At 51.9% G+C, this 19,612-nt stretch overlaps 5 protein-coding genes across 5 annotated transcripts; 3 read left to right on the top strand and 2 right to left on the bottom strand.

The window, feature by feature from the left end:
- Positions 1–7,370: 7,370 nt before the first annotated feature.
- Positions 7,371–9,281, top strand: MIND_00123500 (uncharacterized protein; the record flags this gene model as incomplete). The annotated part of the gene is made up of 5 exons (XM_037358171.1): positions 7,371–7,440; positions 7,706–7,873; positions 7,921–8,322; positions 8,369–8,917; positions 8,968–9,281. 5 exons carry the CDS (start codon positions 7,371–7,373, stop codon positions 9,279–9,281), a joined length of 1,503 nt encoding a protein of 500 aa, XP_037226081.1.
- Positions 9,282–10,022: 741 nt separating this feature from the next.
- MIND_00123400 (Hydrolase-4 domain-containing protein) lies at positions 10,023–11,222 on the top strand (the record flags this gene model as incomplete). The annotated part of the gene is made up of 8 exons (XM_037358170.1): positions 10,023–10,270; positions 10,326–10,395; positions 10,449–10,646; positions 10,690–10,788; positions 10,836–10,883; positions 10,929–10,958; positions 11,008–11,082; positions 11,133–11,222. 8 exons carry the CDS (start codon positions 10,023–10,025, stop codon positions 11,220–11,222), a joined length of 858 nt encoding a protein of 285 aa, XP_037226080.1.
- A 126-nt stretch (positions 11,223–11,348) lies between these two features.
- Positions 11,349–13,683, bottom strand: MIND_00123300 (Glycoside hydrolase family 76 protein; the record flags this gene model as incomplete). Its single annotated transcript, XM_037358169.1, has 12 exons — positions 11,349–12,080; positions 12,129–12,235; positions 12,286–12,365; positions 12,413–12,655; positions 12,707–12,762; positions 12,814–12,839; positions 12,892–13,070; positions 13,123–13,136; positions 13,176–13,194; positions 13,241–13,385; positions 13,436–13,535; positions 13,585–13,683. 12 exons carry the CDS (start codon positions 13,681–13,683, stop codon positions 11,349–11,351), a joined length of 1,800 nt encoding a protein of 599 aa, XP_037226079.1.
- A 2,055-nt stretch (positions 13,684–15,738) lies between these two features.
- Positions 15,739–17,087, bottom strand: MIND_00123200 (F-box domain-containing protein; the record flags this gene model as incomplete). The annotated part of the gene is made up of 2 exons (XM_037358168.1): positions 15,739–17,024; positions 17,069–17,087. The coding sequence occupies 2 exons, from the start codon at positions 17,085–17,087 to the stop codon at positions 15,739–15,741; spliced, it is 1,305 nt and encodes a 434-aa protein (XP_037226078.1).
- Positions 17,088–17,435: 348 nt separating this feature from the next.
- Positions 17,436–19,592, top strand: MIND_00123100 (Chromatin associated protein; the record flags this gene model as incomplete). The annotated part of the gene is made up of 8 exons (XM_037358167.1): positions 17,436–17,580; positions 17,630–18,125; positions 18,177–18,278; positions 18,329–18,440; positions 18,486–19,328; positions 19,379–19,394; positions 19,446–19,517; positions 19,567–19,592. The coding sequence occupies 8 exons, from the start codon at positions 17,436–17,438 to the stop codon at positions 19,590–19,592; spliced, it is 1,812 nt and encodes a 603-aa protein (XP_037226077.1).
- Between the last annotated feature and the right edge of the window lie 20 nt (positions 19,593–19,612).

Genomic DNA, 19,612 nt, shown 5'->3' with positions numbered 1-19,612 from the left:
TGTGGCACTAAACCTTATCCGCCCAACAGTGTCGCAGCGTCCGATGATCGGACATCAGCTCCGACGTCAATGACACAGCACTTGTTGGTCATCGCTCCGGCGTCGCGCACGTCGCTAAGTCGAATGTCGGTACTGGTTGTGTAGCGTAGTGTCAACCACGTTGAGTCACATCATGTGCCGCGAACGCGGTCACACCACATCAAGCTTCTCTGCCCACCGATGGGAGAAGAACTACACCGCCGCTGTACTCGGTGTCGTAAGCAAAAGCCTGTCTCAGCCCAGGACTGGAAAGCCAAGTTCGACGCGTCAGGACTAGCAATCACTGGCAGCTGCCGCGCCTGTGCCGACCGCGACAAGAATGCCAAACGCGCCAAACGCGCAGCGCAGAACCCTGGCGGGATTACTGAAGACGGCGATCAAGATTCCGACAAGGAGAACATCACCAAAAAGTCTCGCGGCAATGGCGGCATTGACTCGGAGGCAACAGAGTTTTTGGACTTGCCAGTACTGACACCCGACGCGTTCTCTGAGGCTATGTCGACTGCTGGTGACATTCATCAACTCTCAGCAATTGTCGACATATCAGATTTGGATCCAGAACCAACAGACGCCAAAGAATGCTGCGATGCCATCTCACAGCGCGTGTGGGAGAGTACAGAATATCGATTCCAGTCAGTTCTTGGTTGACAAGCCACGTATCTATGTGCTCATTACTCCCAATAGCTACCATAGTCTCCACAAGTACAAGAAAGGAAATGGAAACTACGCACGCTATACATACCACTGTGCGCAATCCTCGGATCGGCAGCTCAAGCCACAAAAGATGGCAGAACCATCAAAACAGCGCGATAAGGGCCAAATGGATGTCTTCGATTGTGATGGATGGCTCGACATATGGGCATCTCCAGACGAAAGCAATGTCTATGTACGTCTGCGTCATCGTGACTGCCATCTGCCGTATGCATCACTTGAGCTCCCGGACGATGTGAAGAAGTATATCACGGAGAACCCAAAGATGACCGTTCCTCAGGTAACAGTGCACTTTAACTTAAGCTTATCTCAACTCGACTCATTATTGCTTCCCTTAGCTCTGGGGTGAAATTATCAAGAAGTATCCATTGCCCAACTTCAAATATCACACTGTATACAACTTCTACGCAAAGGAGCATCAAATTCGCTGGAAGTGTGACCCGGACGAGCTCAAATCGGCGAAAGCCTTGATGGAATCGAGGCCGGAGTTGGAGCCGATCGATCTCCCGCAGGTACCAGATGACGGCTGTGTTGCGCTAGCATTCGCCATTCCAAAGTTCATCGAAAAATGGTCCGGTATCATTCGGGAAATAGGGCTGGATTCAACTTGTAATCTTCTGTTACCTTCGAGTTGTTGACAAGTGCTGATGTTCAGCAGTCAAGACAACGCACTCGGGCTATGAGTGCTATGCCTTGCTGGGTGAGGTCTTGGGCTCAGGTGTACCCTTGGGCTTTCTATTACTCAAATCAAAAAACCCCGACCCCGGAGCAAAGGAGCAATACCTGCGTGCCTTTATTCGGCATTTCCTTGAGCGCCATCACCTGCGCGTTCGCCAGTGTCTGACTGACAAGGACATCACAGAAATCAACGCACTGCTGGCTGAGCTACCGAAAACCGTCAAGTACCAAGTGTGTTTCTGGCATGCCATCCGAGTTGTGAAAGGCCGCTTGTGTGTTCTTGCACGCCGGCCGGCCTTCTATGATGCCGATGAAGCATTCCGCGAATTCGATTGGATCGATCGCAGCTTTCTGCCAGTGGCCCAAATGGACCCTAAACTTCGCACACCTGTATGTTATCTACTTATCCGGGTTCCGATGTCTTAATGCGCTTTCCTCCGAATAGGAAAATCTGCAAGTCGCGCAGTCTGTTCTGCCAATTTTCAAGATCCACTTCAATGGGCAGACCGTTGTCGCGCCGTCACGGCCAAAAATTATCATTAACTTGAATGGACTCGCTACACCAGCAGCCTCACCCGACTCCGAGTCAACCGGGCCTTCCACCCTCCAACGCGTTCTGGATTCCTTCGACGAAGATGATCCCGACAGCCTCAACGTGGATCTTGATGACCGCGACGGCATCGATCGTTTCGATGGCCCCGCGACATGGTTCGAGCCGGGAGAGACGGCCTTTGCTGAAGATAAGTCATATGTCTTCTGTGGCGCCCCACATCGCAAGCAGGTGCTGCACATGTTCATCCGCCACTTCTGCGAGCATCCGTTACTGCCTGACCGGCGCGGGAAAACACGGACGGCCGCCAAGATTCGAGAAGACGCGGTACATGAGATGTATACGTTCTGCAAGCAACGGGGCCTGCGCGAGCTGTGGGCATATATGTGGGGGGCCTGGTATTGTCCCGCAAAGTACAAACTCTGGGCGCGATCGACACAACCTGATTTCATTGGCCACTGGCGAACAACGATGGCTGTCGAAAATTTCTGGCGCTATCTCAAGCATGGCATCCTTCATAATCTCCTCCATCCGCGTCTCGACCAATTCATGTTTTTGATCGTTACTGATGTAATTCCCGCGACAGAGGCAAGGATGCAAATATTCGACCCGAACCATCTCCTTGGACGTGTCAAGCCACTTACTCCATTCCAAAAGGCATTCAAAAAGAGCTTCAAGTTGCTCTCTACCCGTTCTGTGGGCACGCAGGTCTATCACACTGATGTTCAGCGCTGGGTCTGCACTTGCGGGCAACAAAAATACAACCCCTACATCCTCTGCAAGCATCTCGTGCAGGCAGTTCATCCTCCCAACGCCAATTTCTTTCGACAGGTTGTCCGCCGCCGTGTCATTCCGTTCTATCAGCACCCGTTGTTGCAGGCGAAGGACGGATCGCTGAGCGCTGACGACGATATGGAGCCCGGCAGCATCACAGACGGAGATCTTCCCGCTCGACCCTCAACCTCCGGCTCACGCGGAATCAAGCGCAAACGCGCCCGGTCACCCATCCCGACCCCGATCCTGACAACCTCTGATGATGTTATGGAGGAGAACGCAGTCACTGAGCTGCTAAATGTGTCGTCTCGCTCCTCCTCACCTGTTGCGGCAGATGAATATGATGATGTTTGTCGCATTCCCATTCCGTGACGAGTTTCACTTAAGGACATGACAGGAAACAGCGGATGCGGTCGACTGGGTACATGACCGCATCGCTAAATTGGAAACGGCCATCAAACTGATGCGAGAGCAAGCTGCCCATCCCGCGCAAGCCAAAGTCTGGCTTCGATCGGTCAAGCGCCGTAACATCGGCGCAGACGTCGTCCAGATGGTTGCCGACGTTCGGCACTCGACGGAAACTGGTCAGATACGACCATCAACCTGGGCGCAGGGAAAGGGGAAAAGGGCATCAAAATATGCAGCAAATACTATGGGATATGATGGGTAATACATTGTACATTGCATACACTTGCTTCACCAATGTTCGCGACGACGCCGGAGCGCTCGGCGACAACAAAACCACTTAGCGCGACGCCGGAGCGATGACCAACAAGTGCTGTGTCATTGACGTCGGAGCTGATGTCCGATCATCGGACGCTGCGACACTGTTGGGCGGATAAGGTTTAGTCTTGAGGCCAATGAAACAGCTCTGATATAAAACCCTAGATACACAAGTCACTGTTTTTGGCACAGTTTCGGGCCAGGGCCAGCCACCTACCTTTGGATTCACGCTCGACAACCAGGAGGTACAAGGCCAGCAATTGCCTAGCGCGTCTGCGTCGAGTTCACATCCCCACCAACAAGCATTTGCGTCGGATGTCCTCGCGGACGGGCAGTATACCCTCACGATAAAGTACAACACTCCTGGCACAGAGGACAGCAATTTCTACCTCGACTACATCATTTATCAGACGAACACTCGCACAGTTGGGCAGACGTTGCTTGTCGACGACGGAGATGGAGCTGTCTCGTTCTCGGGTGCTTGGAAGCAGAATAATACAGCGGACTTTATGCAGGGTACGAGCCGCTATACGTGGACCGAGGGGGGAGTCGGTTACAGTCAGGTATAATTTCCAAGACGGTGCGCGAAATGAGACTCCAAGTTGAACTCAATGCTGACGATGAGCAGGCGACACACTCTCCCTTTTTGGTCCCCTCACCGCCGCAGACCCACAATTTACCCCACATTCTCCACTCTCTGCCTCTGTCTCTATCGACGGAGGTAGCTCGATCGCTTTACCACAGCAAAATGCACCACTTCCTGGCTCAATCGTCTTCAATCACCAATTGTTCACGTCGTCGCCATTGAGCGCTGGCCAACACACGTTCAAGTTTGTGTACGCTTCAGGAACTCCACTCGCGGTAGACTATTTTCTGGTCCAGTCTGGATCCGGTAGTCCTTTGACGGGTGGTAACGGAGCTGCCACCTCCGCGCTGAATCCCGCGTCAACTGCTCCCACACCGAAGAGCAACAACTCCTCCGCGTCTCCTGTAACGGTTTCGTCGAGAACTATCATTTCAAGTTCTACTGTGATCAGCCTGAGCCTCAGTACCGACACGAGTGGAGTAGTGCATACTATCTCTCAAGCTCCCGCATCGTCACAGACCTCTCTCCCAAATGTTCCGACCTTGAATAGCCATCATTCCTCTCGAATCGGAGTGCTTGTGGGCGGAATTATCGGAAGTATCTTGCTGTTGCTTTTGTTGTGCCTTGGGCTAGTGATGTTGCTGCGAAGGAGGGCGACCGTCGTATCGAGCATGTATCTGGCGCATGATATCGATATGGGCGGAACGACATCTATGGCGATGACTCCGTTTCCCCGCTCCAAAAGCGCCTTGCTTGCGGAGTCCCGGGAATCGCTAGCCCCAGGCCACATCCTGCAGGAGGAACTGGTGGAATCGCAGGCTGAACTTGAATTACCCGTGCCAACGCAAACACAAACACAACCGAGGGTGTCAGTAAGTGATATTCCAACGGAGGAGCTGATGCGGGTGTTGCATGCGCGGTTGGGGAGTGGCTTGAATGCGATGTTGGATGAGGAAGAGGAGGGGCCGCCGAGTTATCCGGGAACGGAGGCTGGGAGCGAATGATCGGGTGAGGTTGTGTTGGCTTTTCAATGAGACCTATTGATATCCTCTGACTGGCCATACGTGGAACCATCGCCCGCTATGATATTCGTCTGTGTGCTTATGTCCATGCCTGAGGCAACCACAATTAATTTGCGGTATTGATGGATAGGATCATCGAGCGAACGACGGTTCCAGGGAGTATGTCGGAGACAAAACTCATCGGGATTGTGATGTCACCATGCGACTTGACTGTCTTCACATTGTGCCAGTGACCTTACCACCATGGACATTTGCGAGACAACACGGCCTCTGCAGGGAACCTTTCGAAACCACGCTCACTCGCTTGGCTTTGGCATCTCATCGTCTGTGAACCGCCTATAAGTGGAACGGGACAAAATCTTAGCTAAATCGGTCCTCCTCTAGATCTCAAGGGATGCAATCTGTTCATGTCTTAAATGCAGCGTAATGATCTAGAAACATGGATGGTTGCCATTGTCCAAGATATAACTCGAGTGGGTTCACTTGTTTGGCTAACTTTGTACCCAGTCCCATTCCTTCTTGCATCCAACTGCAACGCCGCTCGCTTTTGCCAGTCAAGTTTAAGTTGGGGATGAACATCGTCGTCGACGACCGTGACCCATCCATAAGGTATAGCTCGGGGTGGATTACTTCAGGTGACCATGAAAGAGGCTTGCGGGACCAAATGCAGGAGTTCCAACAGACCACTTCGCAGTCGGGCGAACAAGGCTCAACTGCTTCGTTTACTTTCAATGGTGCGTAATATGTAATACTAGACTAGTAGGCCTTCAATCAGCCGAACCCCACCAATCATTTCATAAGGAACCCAAATTATGGTCTTTGGAACGCTCAACAGTCAAACACAAGCTATTCTGGAGTTCAGCCTCGACGGAAGAGTGACGTCTATATTGACACCCGGCACGCTAAATCCACAGTTCCACCAGGAAATCTTCAACTCGAATCTGTTATCGGACAGTGAGCATACCCTCGTTATCAAGGACAACAGCACCAGCCCCAGCCCAAGCCCCTTCTTCTTCGACTACCTTATCTACAAGACAAACAGTCGGAGCTCGGGGCAGACGGTGCTCATCGACGATCAAGATCAAGAACCTGTCGTGTCTTTTCCGGGTCCATGGCAGCAAAACAACACGTTTTATTTCATGCAGCAGTCATCCCGTTATGTTGGGCAAAAGGGAGGGTCGGCTATGGTTACATACAATTTTCAAGAGGGTGCGTGTTCAAGCGCACACAAATAACTTGAATTATTGACATTTTCTCCAGGCGACACGCTGTCCCTCTTTGGCGCGCTCACCTCTGCCGACCCACAATTTTCTTCCTCCTCGCCACTCTCTGCCACAGTCTCGATAGACGGTGACGGGCATGTATCATTGCCATCGCACGACGCACCGCCGTCTGGTCAAACAATATTCAATCAGCAGTTATTCAGCTCATCACCATTGTCCGCTGGCCCGCACACATTTGAATTCTCGTATAACTCGGGCACGCCGCTTGGAGTCGATTACTTCCTCATTGGGGCCGGTTCAGGCTCTCCTGCCAGTGGTGGATCCTCTGGCAGTGGAGCTGGCACCGCGAGCTCGGTTCACAGCGGTCTTGTCCAAACCGCGTCCGCTGGCACTTCTAGTCGGTTACCATCACCAAGCCCCTCGAACGCCACAGAAAGCCACGCGCCATCGCATACCGCACTCATTGCTGGTGTTGTTTGTGGCTTGTTCTTCCTTCTTCTAGGGCTCTTACTGGTTTTGTGCTTCTTGCGGCAACGACGACGCCGGAAAGATTGTATGTGACATTTTATCAGAAACCTGAGTCCAAACCAAAACTCACCATTTTATCAGTGGTTGCTGTTAAACTTGACGTTGAAACAGCTAGAGTCGTTACTCCCTTTCCCTTGTCGAAACGCGCATTGGGCGAACTCTGGGACTCGGCACAGCCGAGAGTAGCTGCCGAGTCTCCAGCTGCCGAGTCGGACGCCAGGGCTGAGCTAGAAGCTGCGCGCTACTCGGAAACCAGACCTGAACTTCAAACGCCTGAACAAATGCTTCTCTCTGCGGTTTCGACGGCGGCGCTGGTTCGCACATTGAACAACCGGCTCCAGAGTAATGCAGTGTTTGACGATGAGGAGGAACCGCCGAGTTATCCGCCGACGGAGGCCGGGAGTCAGGTTAGTCGATAGTGCAGTGAGAGGTTGAGGGAGAATGAAAAGTAATCGCGACAAGATCATGATATTTTGATGGAAAAGATGCAAGTCATCAGAATTATGATGTCACGATGTGGTCTTCACCTTACCACCATGTACAACACGGCTTCGCTGGCCCGCACCTTTGCCTATGTAGGGAACCCACCGCAACAAAGCAGTCACGGTGGGTTTTGCTAATCCATTGCCTGTGAGCGACCTCAGGCTATAAGCGGAGCGGGACAAAATCTCAGCTAAATTGGTTGGGCCTCTCACTGGCAAGGAATGTAATCTGTTCATGTCTTGACTGCAGGGTAGAAATCTGTCGGAATCCTGGATGGTCGTCCATCGTCCACGATATAACGTGAGCGTGTTCGCTCGCTAGGCTACTAGACCATTCGTTCATATTTCCATTCCCTCTTTTGTCCAACTACTTCAACGCTCGCTTTTAGAATCTGTGATGAACATCATCGTCGACGACCGCGACCCGTCCATCAGGTATAGCTCGGGGTGGATTACTACGGATAGCGATGGAAAGCAGCGAGGTCAAGCGCAGGAGTTCCAGCAAACCACTTCGCAGTCTAAAGTACAAGGCTCGACTGCTTCATTTACTTTCAGTGGTGCGTGATAGACCTTCCAGTCGACTCGAAACTAATTGTTTGGGAAGGGACTCAAATTACCGTCTTTGGAACGCTCAGCAGTCAAAATCAAGCCCTTTTAGAGCTCACCATCGACGGGAAAGAGGCACCTATATCGTTGCCCAGCGCACCAAATCCCCCGTTTCACCGGCCGGCTTTCGACTCAGGTCCGTTATCCGACGGTGAACATACGCTCGTAATGAAGGACAACACCCCAGGCCCAAGCCCCTTCTTCTTCGACTACCTTATGTACAATACAAGCAGCCGGGGGTCGGGGCAGACGGTGCTTATCGACGATCAAGATCCAGGACCTGCCGTATTTTTTCCGGGTCCATGGCAGCAAAACAACTCGTTCGACTTCATGCAGCACACTTACCACTATGTCGGGCAAAAGGGAGGTTCGGCCACTGTTACCTATAATTTCCAAGACGGTGCGTGTTCAAATGATGATTCCAGAAAATATCGACATTACATCAGGCGACACACTCTCCCTCTTTGGAGCGCTCACCTCTGCCGACCCACAGCTCTCCTCCGACTCACCACTCTCTGCCACAGTTTTGATAGATGGCAGCAACCCCATCGCATTGCCATCGCAATATCCACCATCTTCTGGTCAAACGATATTCAACCAGAAGCTATTCAGCTCATCGCCGTTGTCCGCTGGCTCACACACATTTCAATTCTCGTACAACTCGGGCACCCCGCTTGGGGTAGACTATTTTCTCATTGGACCCGGCTCTGCCAGTGGCTCTTCTGGTGGTTCCTCTGGTAACGGAGCTGGCACCGCGAGCTCCCAGCTCAGCCCAGACGCGAGTGGATCGATTCATACTAGCGTTGTCCAAACCGCGTCAGCTTCCTCTTCCACTTCTGATGGGTTACCAACGCCAGGCCCCACGAGCGCCACAGACAGCCACGCGCCATCGCATGCCGGCCTCATTGCTGGCGTGGTATGTGGCTTGTTCTTCCTTCTTCTAGGGTTTCTACTGGTCTTGTACTTCTTACGGCAACGAAGACGCCGGAAAGATGGTATGTGGCATTTTACCAGAAATTTAAACAAGAACTCACCGTTTTGTCAGTGGCGGCTATTGAAGTTGACATCGAATCGTCCGCCGTTACTCCCTTTCCGTTGTCGAAACGCGCGTTGGCCGAACGCTGGGAAGCGCAGACGGAAACGGTGTCTCTAGCTGCCGACGCCCCCGCTGAGCGAGATCCGGAATCCGGACCGCCAACGTCGAACCAAATGCTGCTATCTGCGTTTGCCGTGCAGGTTCCGACAGCGGAGCTGGTCCGTATACTGAACGACCGGCTGCAGAGTGATGCGGTGTTTGACGCGGAGGAGGAGCCTCCGAGTTATCCGCCGACGGAGGCTGGGAGTCGGGTTAGCAGATAGTGAGAGGTTCAAGCCGAGGGAGTCATGGAAAGGGAACTCCAAGTCTTACTTGGAGTGATTTGTCACGGTTGTGGAGCATGACTTGGGAGCTTCTTCGTGTTCTTGTTGCAGACTTTGCTGGGATTATCAAACTGAAGATTGATTCCAAAAATGGCGCACGCCGGCGGTAGCAGGATTTGTTTGCTCTTTTTGTTTGTAGTCGGCTGATACCCCTGGGACCATTAGGCCTTATTATTATCATTATCAAGCATTACCGCTCCAGTCATGGGCCGAAGCAGCCTTAGCCGGCGCCGGCAGCCGAGACTCGGCCCGAGAGCGGGGCTAAAAAGTGCATCCCAAGACGCGCGTTTGAGGCATGAGTCATGTAAGCTGGGGTTCAGCAAGGGTCTAGGGAGGTGTTCAAGCTGGGCTGTATCGGTTTGGTATGCAAAACGCGTCGATAGTTTTTGGAATCATGCCGGAGTCACGCATCACATCAACATCAACATCACCCGAGTCTTGCCCGAGTCACGCATCACTGCTTGCAAAGATCTTCGACGACCGGACTCTCAACTTGCAGAAGGTGCACCAACGGTCGCGTTACAGGCTTGAGGTTATATTCCTTAGCAAGTCCAAACATGTCCCATTTTCGTCCCACTTTTTTTGTGACCGCACGGTCCGCACCCACAAACCATTTTCACCAAGTCACAGCCGAATACATGTGGCATTTAAACGCCGCTTTTTTGCTCTCCCAAATATCGCATGACCGTCTTTTTCACCGAAAGCTGGCGCCTCGGTCCCGCCGACACCAACTTCTACGTGCGAGTCTACGAAGCTAGCGACGCTCGCGCCATCCTCGTCTTTGTGCATGGCGCGGCTGAACATTGTGGCCGCTACACCGACATGCACACCGCGCTTGCGCGTGATCACGGCATTTTGGTGTTTGCCTACGACCTCCGCGGCTATGGTCGGACTGCGAAGGATGGCACCCACAAGAGCCCTGCCTCTCGGTACGGACGAACGTGGTCAGGCGCTCAGATGGACGACCTTGAATGGGCTATTCAGGAGGCTCAACAGCAATATAAGCTTCTTCCGGTCTTCGTTATGGGCTGTTCATTCGTGGGTCGCACATCTAGTAATGTCCCAGGCCAGGCAGGGTATTGTTTTCTGACTGTAATTGTTCTACAGGGCGGGACGACGGTGCTCGGGTTGATGACCGACCCTGCTCGCAAAGAGAATCCGGCGGTCAAGCTTGTCCGCGGGGTTGTCGCCGGCAGCGCCACGCTTGCACTCACCAAGCCCCCGCCCGCACCCGTCGTGTGGCTGTTAACGCAGATTGCTCGTGTTTCCCCATGGACGTTGTTTCCCGTGCGCAACAAGACTGAAGTAAGCATGCACAGCACTGCTTTCACCATACTGAATTCTTTAGGACTTGTCGCGTAACACGACGACCGGACAAGAGTACGAGGACGACCCTCTTGTCGGCGTTCCCGGCAGTCTCAGGTGTCTTTCGTCCATGATCAAGCAGGTGAGTCAGTCTGATTGCATCCATCGCCGCTGCTGATCCCCGTCGAGGGTGAATTAATCCAACGCACGCCGGATAATTGGCCCAGCGCTCTCCCAGTAAGTTCTGTTTTGCCGATGACACACTTCTTGACCGTTCGCTAGATTCTCTTCGTTCACGGTGACGCCGACGCGGTGAGTGTACCGCCGACAGAGTGCAGTTGGTAACTAAACCCGACTCAAGCTTGCATCCCATACCGCCACTCAGAAGTTTTATATGAACATTTCTGCTGACGACAAAACCTGGATAACCTATGCAGTAAGTAAGTCGTCGAGGTTTGCGTATTGCACTTAAATATGGTATTGCAGGGAGGTACGCATGAGTTGCACAATGAGCCTGATGGGATCCGGGAGAAGTCGCTGAGGGACATAGCCGTGTTCATTCAAAGTCACTGCTGACGATATTTGATGATGCTTTCGGTGTTTTGTTCACTTCAGTTAGTCGTATCAGAATAACTGGCACTACATAGTGATTAACAGTTTGTTTTGTAAATGCAGAAGGCCATCCCGTAGTAAAAGGAAAAGCTATAGACCGGTTCCAGGGTACATCGGCGGAGCCTCGTTGTCATAGAACATAGTTTGCGGGCGGGATTGCATAGTCCGAACATGGTCATCTGAGGCCAACGCAGGCCGGGGCACTGGCTGGACTGGTGCGGCGATGGATATCGATGTGTCATCCGTCCGCGAGCGATCCGACATTGATTGACTGGGGGGCTTCCAATGTCTTGACACCGTGACGGGAGTAGTTGGGAGTCCGTTGAAGGATGTTTGCGAGACGGGAGAGGTGAAGGGACTGATCGTGGTCATGCTGGTCGGCGGCGCATCAATGCTTGGGCTAACGGAGAGTGCATCTGAATTGCGCTGCTGCCGCTGCCACTGCCGCCGCCGGATCCAGAACATACATCCCGCACAAAGCAGCGCCACGACGAATATTGCAGCGACAGTGACACCCGCTACGGCCCCGATGCGTGATCCATGATGGGGTGCGGAAGCCGTCGTGGTGCTGGATATCGACGTAGGCGATGCTAGTGACGGCGTCGACCCACCACCACCACCAGTCATGGCAGTGCTTAAAATCACGGGGCATGATGGTGGCTCAGCCTGCGTCTCATTGTGCAACCCGATTCCGGCAACAAGCACGCCAAGGGCCGCTGTCTGGACAAACGATGCGAATGATGTGGCTGCGGGTCCTATCCATAGGCCATAGTTGTTGTTGTCTGGGCCTGACGATCGCGCAAGGTCAAGGACAGCATTGTACTGTGAATATCAGCTCCACCCAAAGTTGAATATTGAATGGAGGCGTACTTGGACAGCGAGATATGCCTTGATATATTCCTTCAGTGGAGGGGTCGTCACGTTGCGGCTATATGCAGCGCTTAGCCCACGAACGAGGAACAGATCACCGGTATTACCTGGGCCAGATGTAAGTAAGCACTGCGTATTTAGATAGAAGTAAACATACTGTGCGCTCGGTTTGCGATGACTCCATTCGCGCCTTGCCACACCGTTGAAGTTGTTGCGGCTTCAATGAGCGTGTTCAACCTAGCCATCAGATTCGACATGTTCGAGAAAATATTGCTTATACTTACGAGCGCTGGTACGCAGGATCATGGGTTATGTCAATGAGAATCGCCAGCGCCTCAATTGCCATGCCCGAGTCGTAGGGCTGCAGCGATGCATCCGTCGAACACGAGTCGTTGCTCCGCCCAGACATATAATCGAGCATGACATTCTGTGGATTCAGCCAGTGCGACAGCATAAAAGCCGTCGAAAGCTGTGCAGCAGCAAGGTATCTAGGTTCGGAGGTACTTGAAGCCAAGAGAGCAGAAAGACTACGACAGTGTCAAGCGTATATCTGAGGAAATTGGGCAAGAAAGACAAACATCGCAAAATGGCCAGTTGGCAGAGCGTCGATCGAAGGGTCGGACACCGCCGTTATCTATGGCATCAATTGTCAACGCAAGTTTCCAACAAAATAGAAAAATAAAACCCCGAAAGTCCCTCCAGCCATTGTTTCTGTTTGGCGGACGTAAGCATTCGATCAGTGGGACTCGTATCAAGCACGTACTGCCATGACAGGTTTGTGCTAAATCGAAGTTTTTCAGACCACTCTTTTGTCTGCCTGCGTCGATGTCGGCTTGAGAAAGAGTATATTGGTTGCTGATATTCCAGACTCCGATTGCGTATTCAAGGAAAACAGGGTCCTTGTAGGTAACATAGGCTTGAACGGCAGCATAACCGTAGTTCCTGCACTAGTTCTCAGAATCATCTGGGTCCAAGAATCAAGGGTGGTGCTTACAGCGTGTCATGTAGCTGTTACGCCCACAGCCGTTAATGACGGTGCGAAGATACTAGAATCGGAGGACTGACACTGATTCTGACTTGAGCGAGAGGTTAATACCAGATTGACCACGCACTCGGAGTTTGAAAAGTTTGCATGTATCATTGTTGCGTTCTGAAAGTACTGCACCAGACTATCGCGATATTGTTGGCTGCCTGTCGCAGCATCGAATGCCGCGAGCTGTGAGTAGAAGATCGCAGGAACAACATAGTCTGCGGCGTCTGGATTGATGCATTCAATAATTCGGGTGAGGAAACCTATGTAAACGTACCTGGAAACTGACCATTGGCTCCGATGTGCACAATAGTTTCCTGTAGCGCCGCTCTTGCAAAAGCGGTCCTGGCAGCGGCGGAGGTCGTTATATTTGCTTTCTTCAAAAGGTCTGAGCCAGAGGAGGGAGGACGTCTTGGCGCGACTTACACGCCAGGTAGGCAAAGCGAGTTGTGCCCATGACAGTGTAAAGTATCCTGCGAGCAGCAGTGCTCTCGAAAGGGGAGGGGGGAGCGAAACAAACAGCATAGCGCCTTGCCACGTTGAACTTGCATTGATATGAGCCCCATAATACACCTAGCTGAGACAGCAGTTGCTGAAACTTGAGAAGAGGGAACGCTGATGTCACGCCGTGATCTTGGAAAATCTTGTGTAATTACCTCAGTTGCGTCGCGGTTAGGCGCTTTCCTTCCATTCTCCTCAGTTCTCTGTGAGCAAGATCGGGTTCTGTCGTGGTATAAGTAACTCCCGTTCACGAGCAGCGTTTCCAAGTAAGAATATGTGGAAGTACAAGTCGTACTTAATCCGAGTCCCGATCACAGACTTTTCTTCGAATTGATGAAGCAACCTGTGCCCATGAGAGGACGGGGCATCCCGCCAGCAGCAGCAAAGCAAGCCTCCAAAGAACACGGCTAGACGAAGCAAACGGCATAGCGACGAGCATATTGATGTAGGCGCTATAGCTTAAGTATATTCGGGCGGCGTTGCATGCACTGATTGGCGTCAATTGGATGGCGAAAACGGCCAGGGGAGCTGTACCTACGGTGAAAGCGATTGGAGGCGGAGGCAGACGTGGGAATACGATTAAATATGCCGGGTCTGTATCCAGTCCTTCATGGGTTTTTCGGCGGTCGCTTCAAGACTTTGGTCCATTCGTGATGAATGTTGGGGATGAGATGGGCCCATCACGTGTTGCCAACAGATTTATGTCAATTCCGTCACTGACCAATCAGAACTCCGAGTCACGGTCATCGAAAACAATTATCCTGCTGTGGGTGCTGATTCATCTGCAGGTACGTCGATCCAATAAACCATAACCTGGCTCAGGTAACGTTTTGTTTGACCCAAGTAGTCTCCACTTGGTCTCCAGCTCCGCTTTGCTTACTAGTATAGTCACTCCGAATTCGCTCATTGATTGTGACAATAGCCTATCTAGCATATGCATGTCTGTACATAGGGTTCTTCAGCTTGGAAAATTTCTGTTAGAGACTGCTGATTCGGGCCAAATCACGTTCATTCCTTCCTAATCTCGAGCTCTCACTGGCAGGCTGGCGCTTCTGTCAAGTAACTCAAGTTGAGAGCGACTGATTTCCGTCCGATACTTCCCTGGCAATAGGAAATGCAATTATGCCCCGTTGACGTACAACATTCCTTATCAGCTCGAATCATTGGGATGTATAGCTCGCTAAGGACTCCTTATAACAAAGATACAGAGACGCGAAGCGCTATCGTAGCACAATCTCATCGATTTTCCGACATTAAGTCCAAGCCATGAATATGGGCGACTCGCCATAATCGCGCAGCCGTACACCCGGCGCTTCCCGAGCAGTCGAACAGTCAGTCCGCAAATACGCGTCCAATCATTGGCAAACGTGTCACGGATGTTGTCCATTCTAGCTAGATTCTGGCTCGGCACTGTATCCCTGCTGAGCCAGACTCGTCTCTGAATGTCTGCCACCAACGGATATGAACTGCGATTGCGTTATTTCCACACCCGAGGGTTCTCCGTGATGAGGAAAAGAAATTTGTTGACGTGCTCGAGTCAAGGACCAGATATATAAGTAGCTCAGGCTCTGCTTTCATGTCCAGCAGACGAAACCACAGTCCCAAACCCTCAGCATAATGCCAGTCAAGGTTAATACTGGGAGTTTCCTTGCCAAACCCGCGCTGACGAGGCCACATAGCCGAAAGCCCCCGCCGCCGCCACCACTACCAAGGCGCCAGCCAAGCCCTCCTCGGGAAGCCCACCAACGTCCGTAGAATTTGCGCCTCCAACGCCCGCGGTTGCTAACGTCGTATAGTTCCAGTGCAGGCCCCGCCAAGAGTAGCGCTAAGAAGGAGACCGACAGCACACCCTCAAGTCCGCCCAAGACCAAGGCTCCGTGCGTTCCTACATCTTTTGACTCCGTTCTGCCGCTAACGTGCGACCAGGGCAAAAACGGCCAAGAAAGCGGCGAAGTAGTATCGCGAGCATATACGAAGGGCGATACTAGCTGACGCTGCGCGTCGTGGTGGGAGTTGTACGAATATAGTCAAATACGTGTTTTTTTTTTTGTCTGGTGGTGCCCATTATCTAGAATATCGTCAACGCAATAATCTCGCGTCCAGACCAAGGTCGCAAAGGTCGTTAAAGCCACGAGCAACCTCGGGCTCTATCTCAGCGATGTGCAGCGACATTCGGAGATACTTCAGTCTGCGAGGTAGCCCCGAGTGAAAATAACCATCGTTAAAGCGCGACCGGACGACTCGCAGGAGGAGTTCAGGGGTGAAACGCGTATCTTGTAAAGCGAGAAAGTCCAGTAAGGGTATAAGGACATCAGCAGGTTGTAAAATGAGAGCCATAAGGACATCGTCCATAATGATAGCCTCTGATATAACCAAATGAGATAGATGCGGTATTTGGCGCAGGACAGGAATGAGCTCGGATGCAAACAGCGGGGAGTCGCAGGACAAAGATAACGACGTGAGAGGATGAGAGGTACGGGCAGAGCGTTGGAACAATGCTGCCATTTGGTGGCAAATCGAAGAATCAAGAGTTTCGAGGGAGAGCGTGGTTAATATTGGGAGACGGATGCCGTCCAAAAGAGCGCCGCGATAGGAGTCTGCGGCACTGTCCGAAATCCTGAGGGTGAGTGTTTCAAGGCTCGAAAGAGACCATGTTCGTCTATGGAGAGATGGGCTGGGAGAGGGTGTCGTGTCGTCCATTCCAATGGCACGAAGACTAAGCGTCCTAAGATTTGGGATAGCATGTAGTGTCCGCAGCATGGGATCGACGAGCAAGTCAATGTAGTCTGTCGTCAAAGTCGTGAGCTGGTGCCAAGGGAAGAGGCCGTCGCCCAGTATGCCTGCGGGGAGGACGGGAAGAAATGCCACTTGCAGTCGTGGTGCATGAGCAAAGAAATTTAACAGGGTGTTTGAAACTTCTGTCCGAGCAAGGTTGACTTGAGTGAGCATTGTTAGACAGCCAGGTCCATCGATACTAGCCAGTGATTGCTCCCATTTGTTGTCACAACCAAAGCTTATTATGTGAAGGTGAGTCCAGCGATGGGATTGCTCAGTAACCAAAGAGATAAGTTGACGATGAGCGGGCAAGAAGTTCACGCCGTCATCACAAATAACGAGTGAGAAAGGAAAGGATGCAGAACGACGAAGAAATGCTCTGGTGAGTTCGGTAACATTTTCGGGGAAAGGGGAGAAATATATGCACAGTTTTCGCCAGAGACTTGGAGTCGAGAGGGCGATAGTTCTCCATTCATGAGATACAAGGGAAAGCAACCAAGGAGATTCTCGCATTAGATTTCCAGTCGGGAAGCCAACTTGGTGTGGCTCCTGGCAGAGTTCGAATACCTCTATAAGTAGTTCGATGGGTACTGCAGCACCATAAGCCTAAGATTTGAATGTTGGAAAGTCTTACACATTGTGGCGGGATCCATGATAAGCCTCAGTACGTGACCGCGCGTCAACATCTTGCTTCGCTTCTACCATGACTCCGTTGCACCGGTGCGTCCAACTACCTCGAAGTTTACCTTTTCAAACTAGCTTACAGGCCAGACCCGATTCTTCTCGCTTCCCAAGCTTCCTTGTGCCTATTCGACGCAACAGCTTGGGGATAGTGCCAATTACGCAAAACCTCTGCCTCTTCTTCGACTAAACCCCGCTTCTTGGCCTTTCCGACGTCCACCGGACTAACCACGTGTGCCTCGTTGCCTCCTTCTTTCATCGTCAACACCGATTTTCTGTCTCACTTTCTCCTTTCTTGCGTTCACTCCTCAACCACCATCATGGCACAACACCGCCCTGGCCCCTCCAGTCGGGCTAATTCATCGGGCCTGGCAGACGCATTGGACATAATCAAAAATGAGTTCGAGATGCTCAGTGCCGAAGTAGTTGTGGCCAGACGGGAAAGGGATGAATGCGAAGCCACACGTGTGTTATTTCCAACTTCCGCTTGTATCTGACTAACAGAATTACTCAGTTAACTCGCAAGTAGACGAACTCAATCTCATTCGCCAGGCCCTCTATGACCTTGAAACACAACATGGCAAGCTGCGACACCAGTATGAAGAAGACCTTGCACGACTAAAAGGAGAACTACATGTCGTTCGACAAGCGATTCCTCATGGTCATCATGGGGAACCGCTGCCCCCCTCCGATCATCGAGCTTGGCGTTCACGAGATAGAGAGAGAGAGCGAGACAGAGAACGAGAACGAGACCCCAAGCGAATGAAATTAGATCATCGACGCAGTCATGGTGGACCTGGACCTACACTCAACATCCCTCCTACTACACCGATTCCGGTTCCAGTTCTTCCTCCCCCTCCTGCTGTCTTTCTTGATGATCTTGACATCACAACCCTCCCTCCACACCTCAAGAAAGAGGCTACCAACGACTGGACGGTGGTCTGGAACCCTAGTATCAAGCCGAAACGCATCTCAGACATATCACTCATGCACACATTCATGCACGAATCGTAAGTAGTGCTTTCTTGTCTTTCAACTCGGCTTAACTGTGGAGTTGCTAGCGTTGTCTGCTGCGTACGCTTCTCGCGCGATGGGCGATTCCTGGCAACCGGTTGTAATCGTACCGCACAAGTCTTTGACACCCGAACAGGCGCCAAAGTGTGGTATGTGCCCTTCCTTCGTGTAGTAGACTCAATCTAAGTCATAGCTCTAGCTCGTTGTTGGACCCATCCGTTCCGAAGGGCGGTGACCTTTACATCCGGAGTGTCTGCTTCTCTCCAGATGGTGTTTTACTCGCGACAGGAGCGGAAGATGCTCAGATTAGAGTGCGTGGGCTTTTTCGATGATAGTTTCCAATTAATATTTCGAAGGTTTGGGACATCGCTAAGAAGCGAATCGTCGCAGTTCTTTCCGGACACCAGCAGGAGATCTATGCTTTAGATTTCTCTATCGACGGCCGTTTCGTAGTTTCAGGTTCGGGGGACAAAACTGTCCGGATTTGGAATATGACTGGAGTGTCGACATCCACTCCAGCTATAGGGACCCCTGGCACCCATCCTATCCATTGTCAAGTCCTTACCATCAAGGATAACGTTAACCCGACAAGCTCAACTCCTGCTCCGACTCCGATGCAAACAATCCCCGCACAACGAACCTCGCCTGGCCCTACTCCTGACAGTGGTATCACGTCAGTCGCAATATCCCCATCAGGGACACGGGTTGCAGCTGGTGCTCTCGATGCACTTGTCCGCGTTTGGGATGTCCGCACTGGCCAACTGATCAGACGACTGCGTGGTCATGGGGACAGCGTGTATAGCGTTGCCTTCATTCCTTCAGCGGATGGAAGTGCATCACACAGAGGTGGAATGACTTTGCTCAGCGGCGGGTTGGACAAGACCGTGAGGGGTTGGGATTTGGCGCTACCCATGCCTGTCACGGTTAGTCCTGTGGTTCATGGCTGGAAAGAGCCCGGTCCATCAAAAAACGACGCCATACCCAGCCCGGCTGTCAAGAGGGACCGTCCAGGAAGCAAGGATGGTCCTGTCGATGAAGATATCGACGGTGGCCGTATGATGATGACGTTCATGGGCCACAAGGATTACGTACTTTCGGTCGCAGTGTCCCATGATGGCGAATGGGTTGTGTCGGGTTCCAAAGATCGAGGTGTCCAATTTTGGGATGCGAAAACTGGCGTTGTTCAGTGCATGTTGCAGGTGTGTTCTCTGTGGAATGCAATGAGCCGCGGAGCTAATGTTGGTCGCAGGGTCACAAAAATTCGGGTGAGCGGTCTTTTGATTGAGCTTTCCCCTTCACGCAGCTAATTGAAACAGTCATATCCATTGACCTTAGTCCTTCCAGCAATCTTCTTGCGACCGGCAGTGGGGACTGGCACACGAGGATATGTGTGTTGTTTGCCTCCCCCTTGTAGTTGGATTGCTGACTGTGTTTTAGGGAGCTACGACGTTGCTTCCGTCTAAGTATACTTATGGTTGCGTTG

Source organism: Mycena indigotica, assembly GCF_014461135.1.
Source record: "Mycena indigotica strain 171206Taipei chromosome Unknown Mind.scaff0001, whole genome shotgun sequence".
NCBI lineage: Eukaryota > Fungi > Basidiomycota > Agaricomycetes > Agaricales > Mycenaceae > Mycena > Mycena indigotica.
Note: the sequence above shows the minus strand (reverse complement) of the source record. Positions and strands in the feature narration are given on the sequence as shown.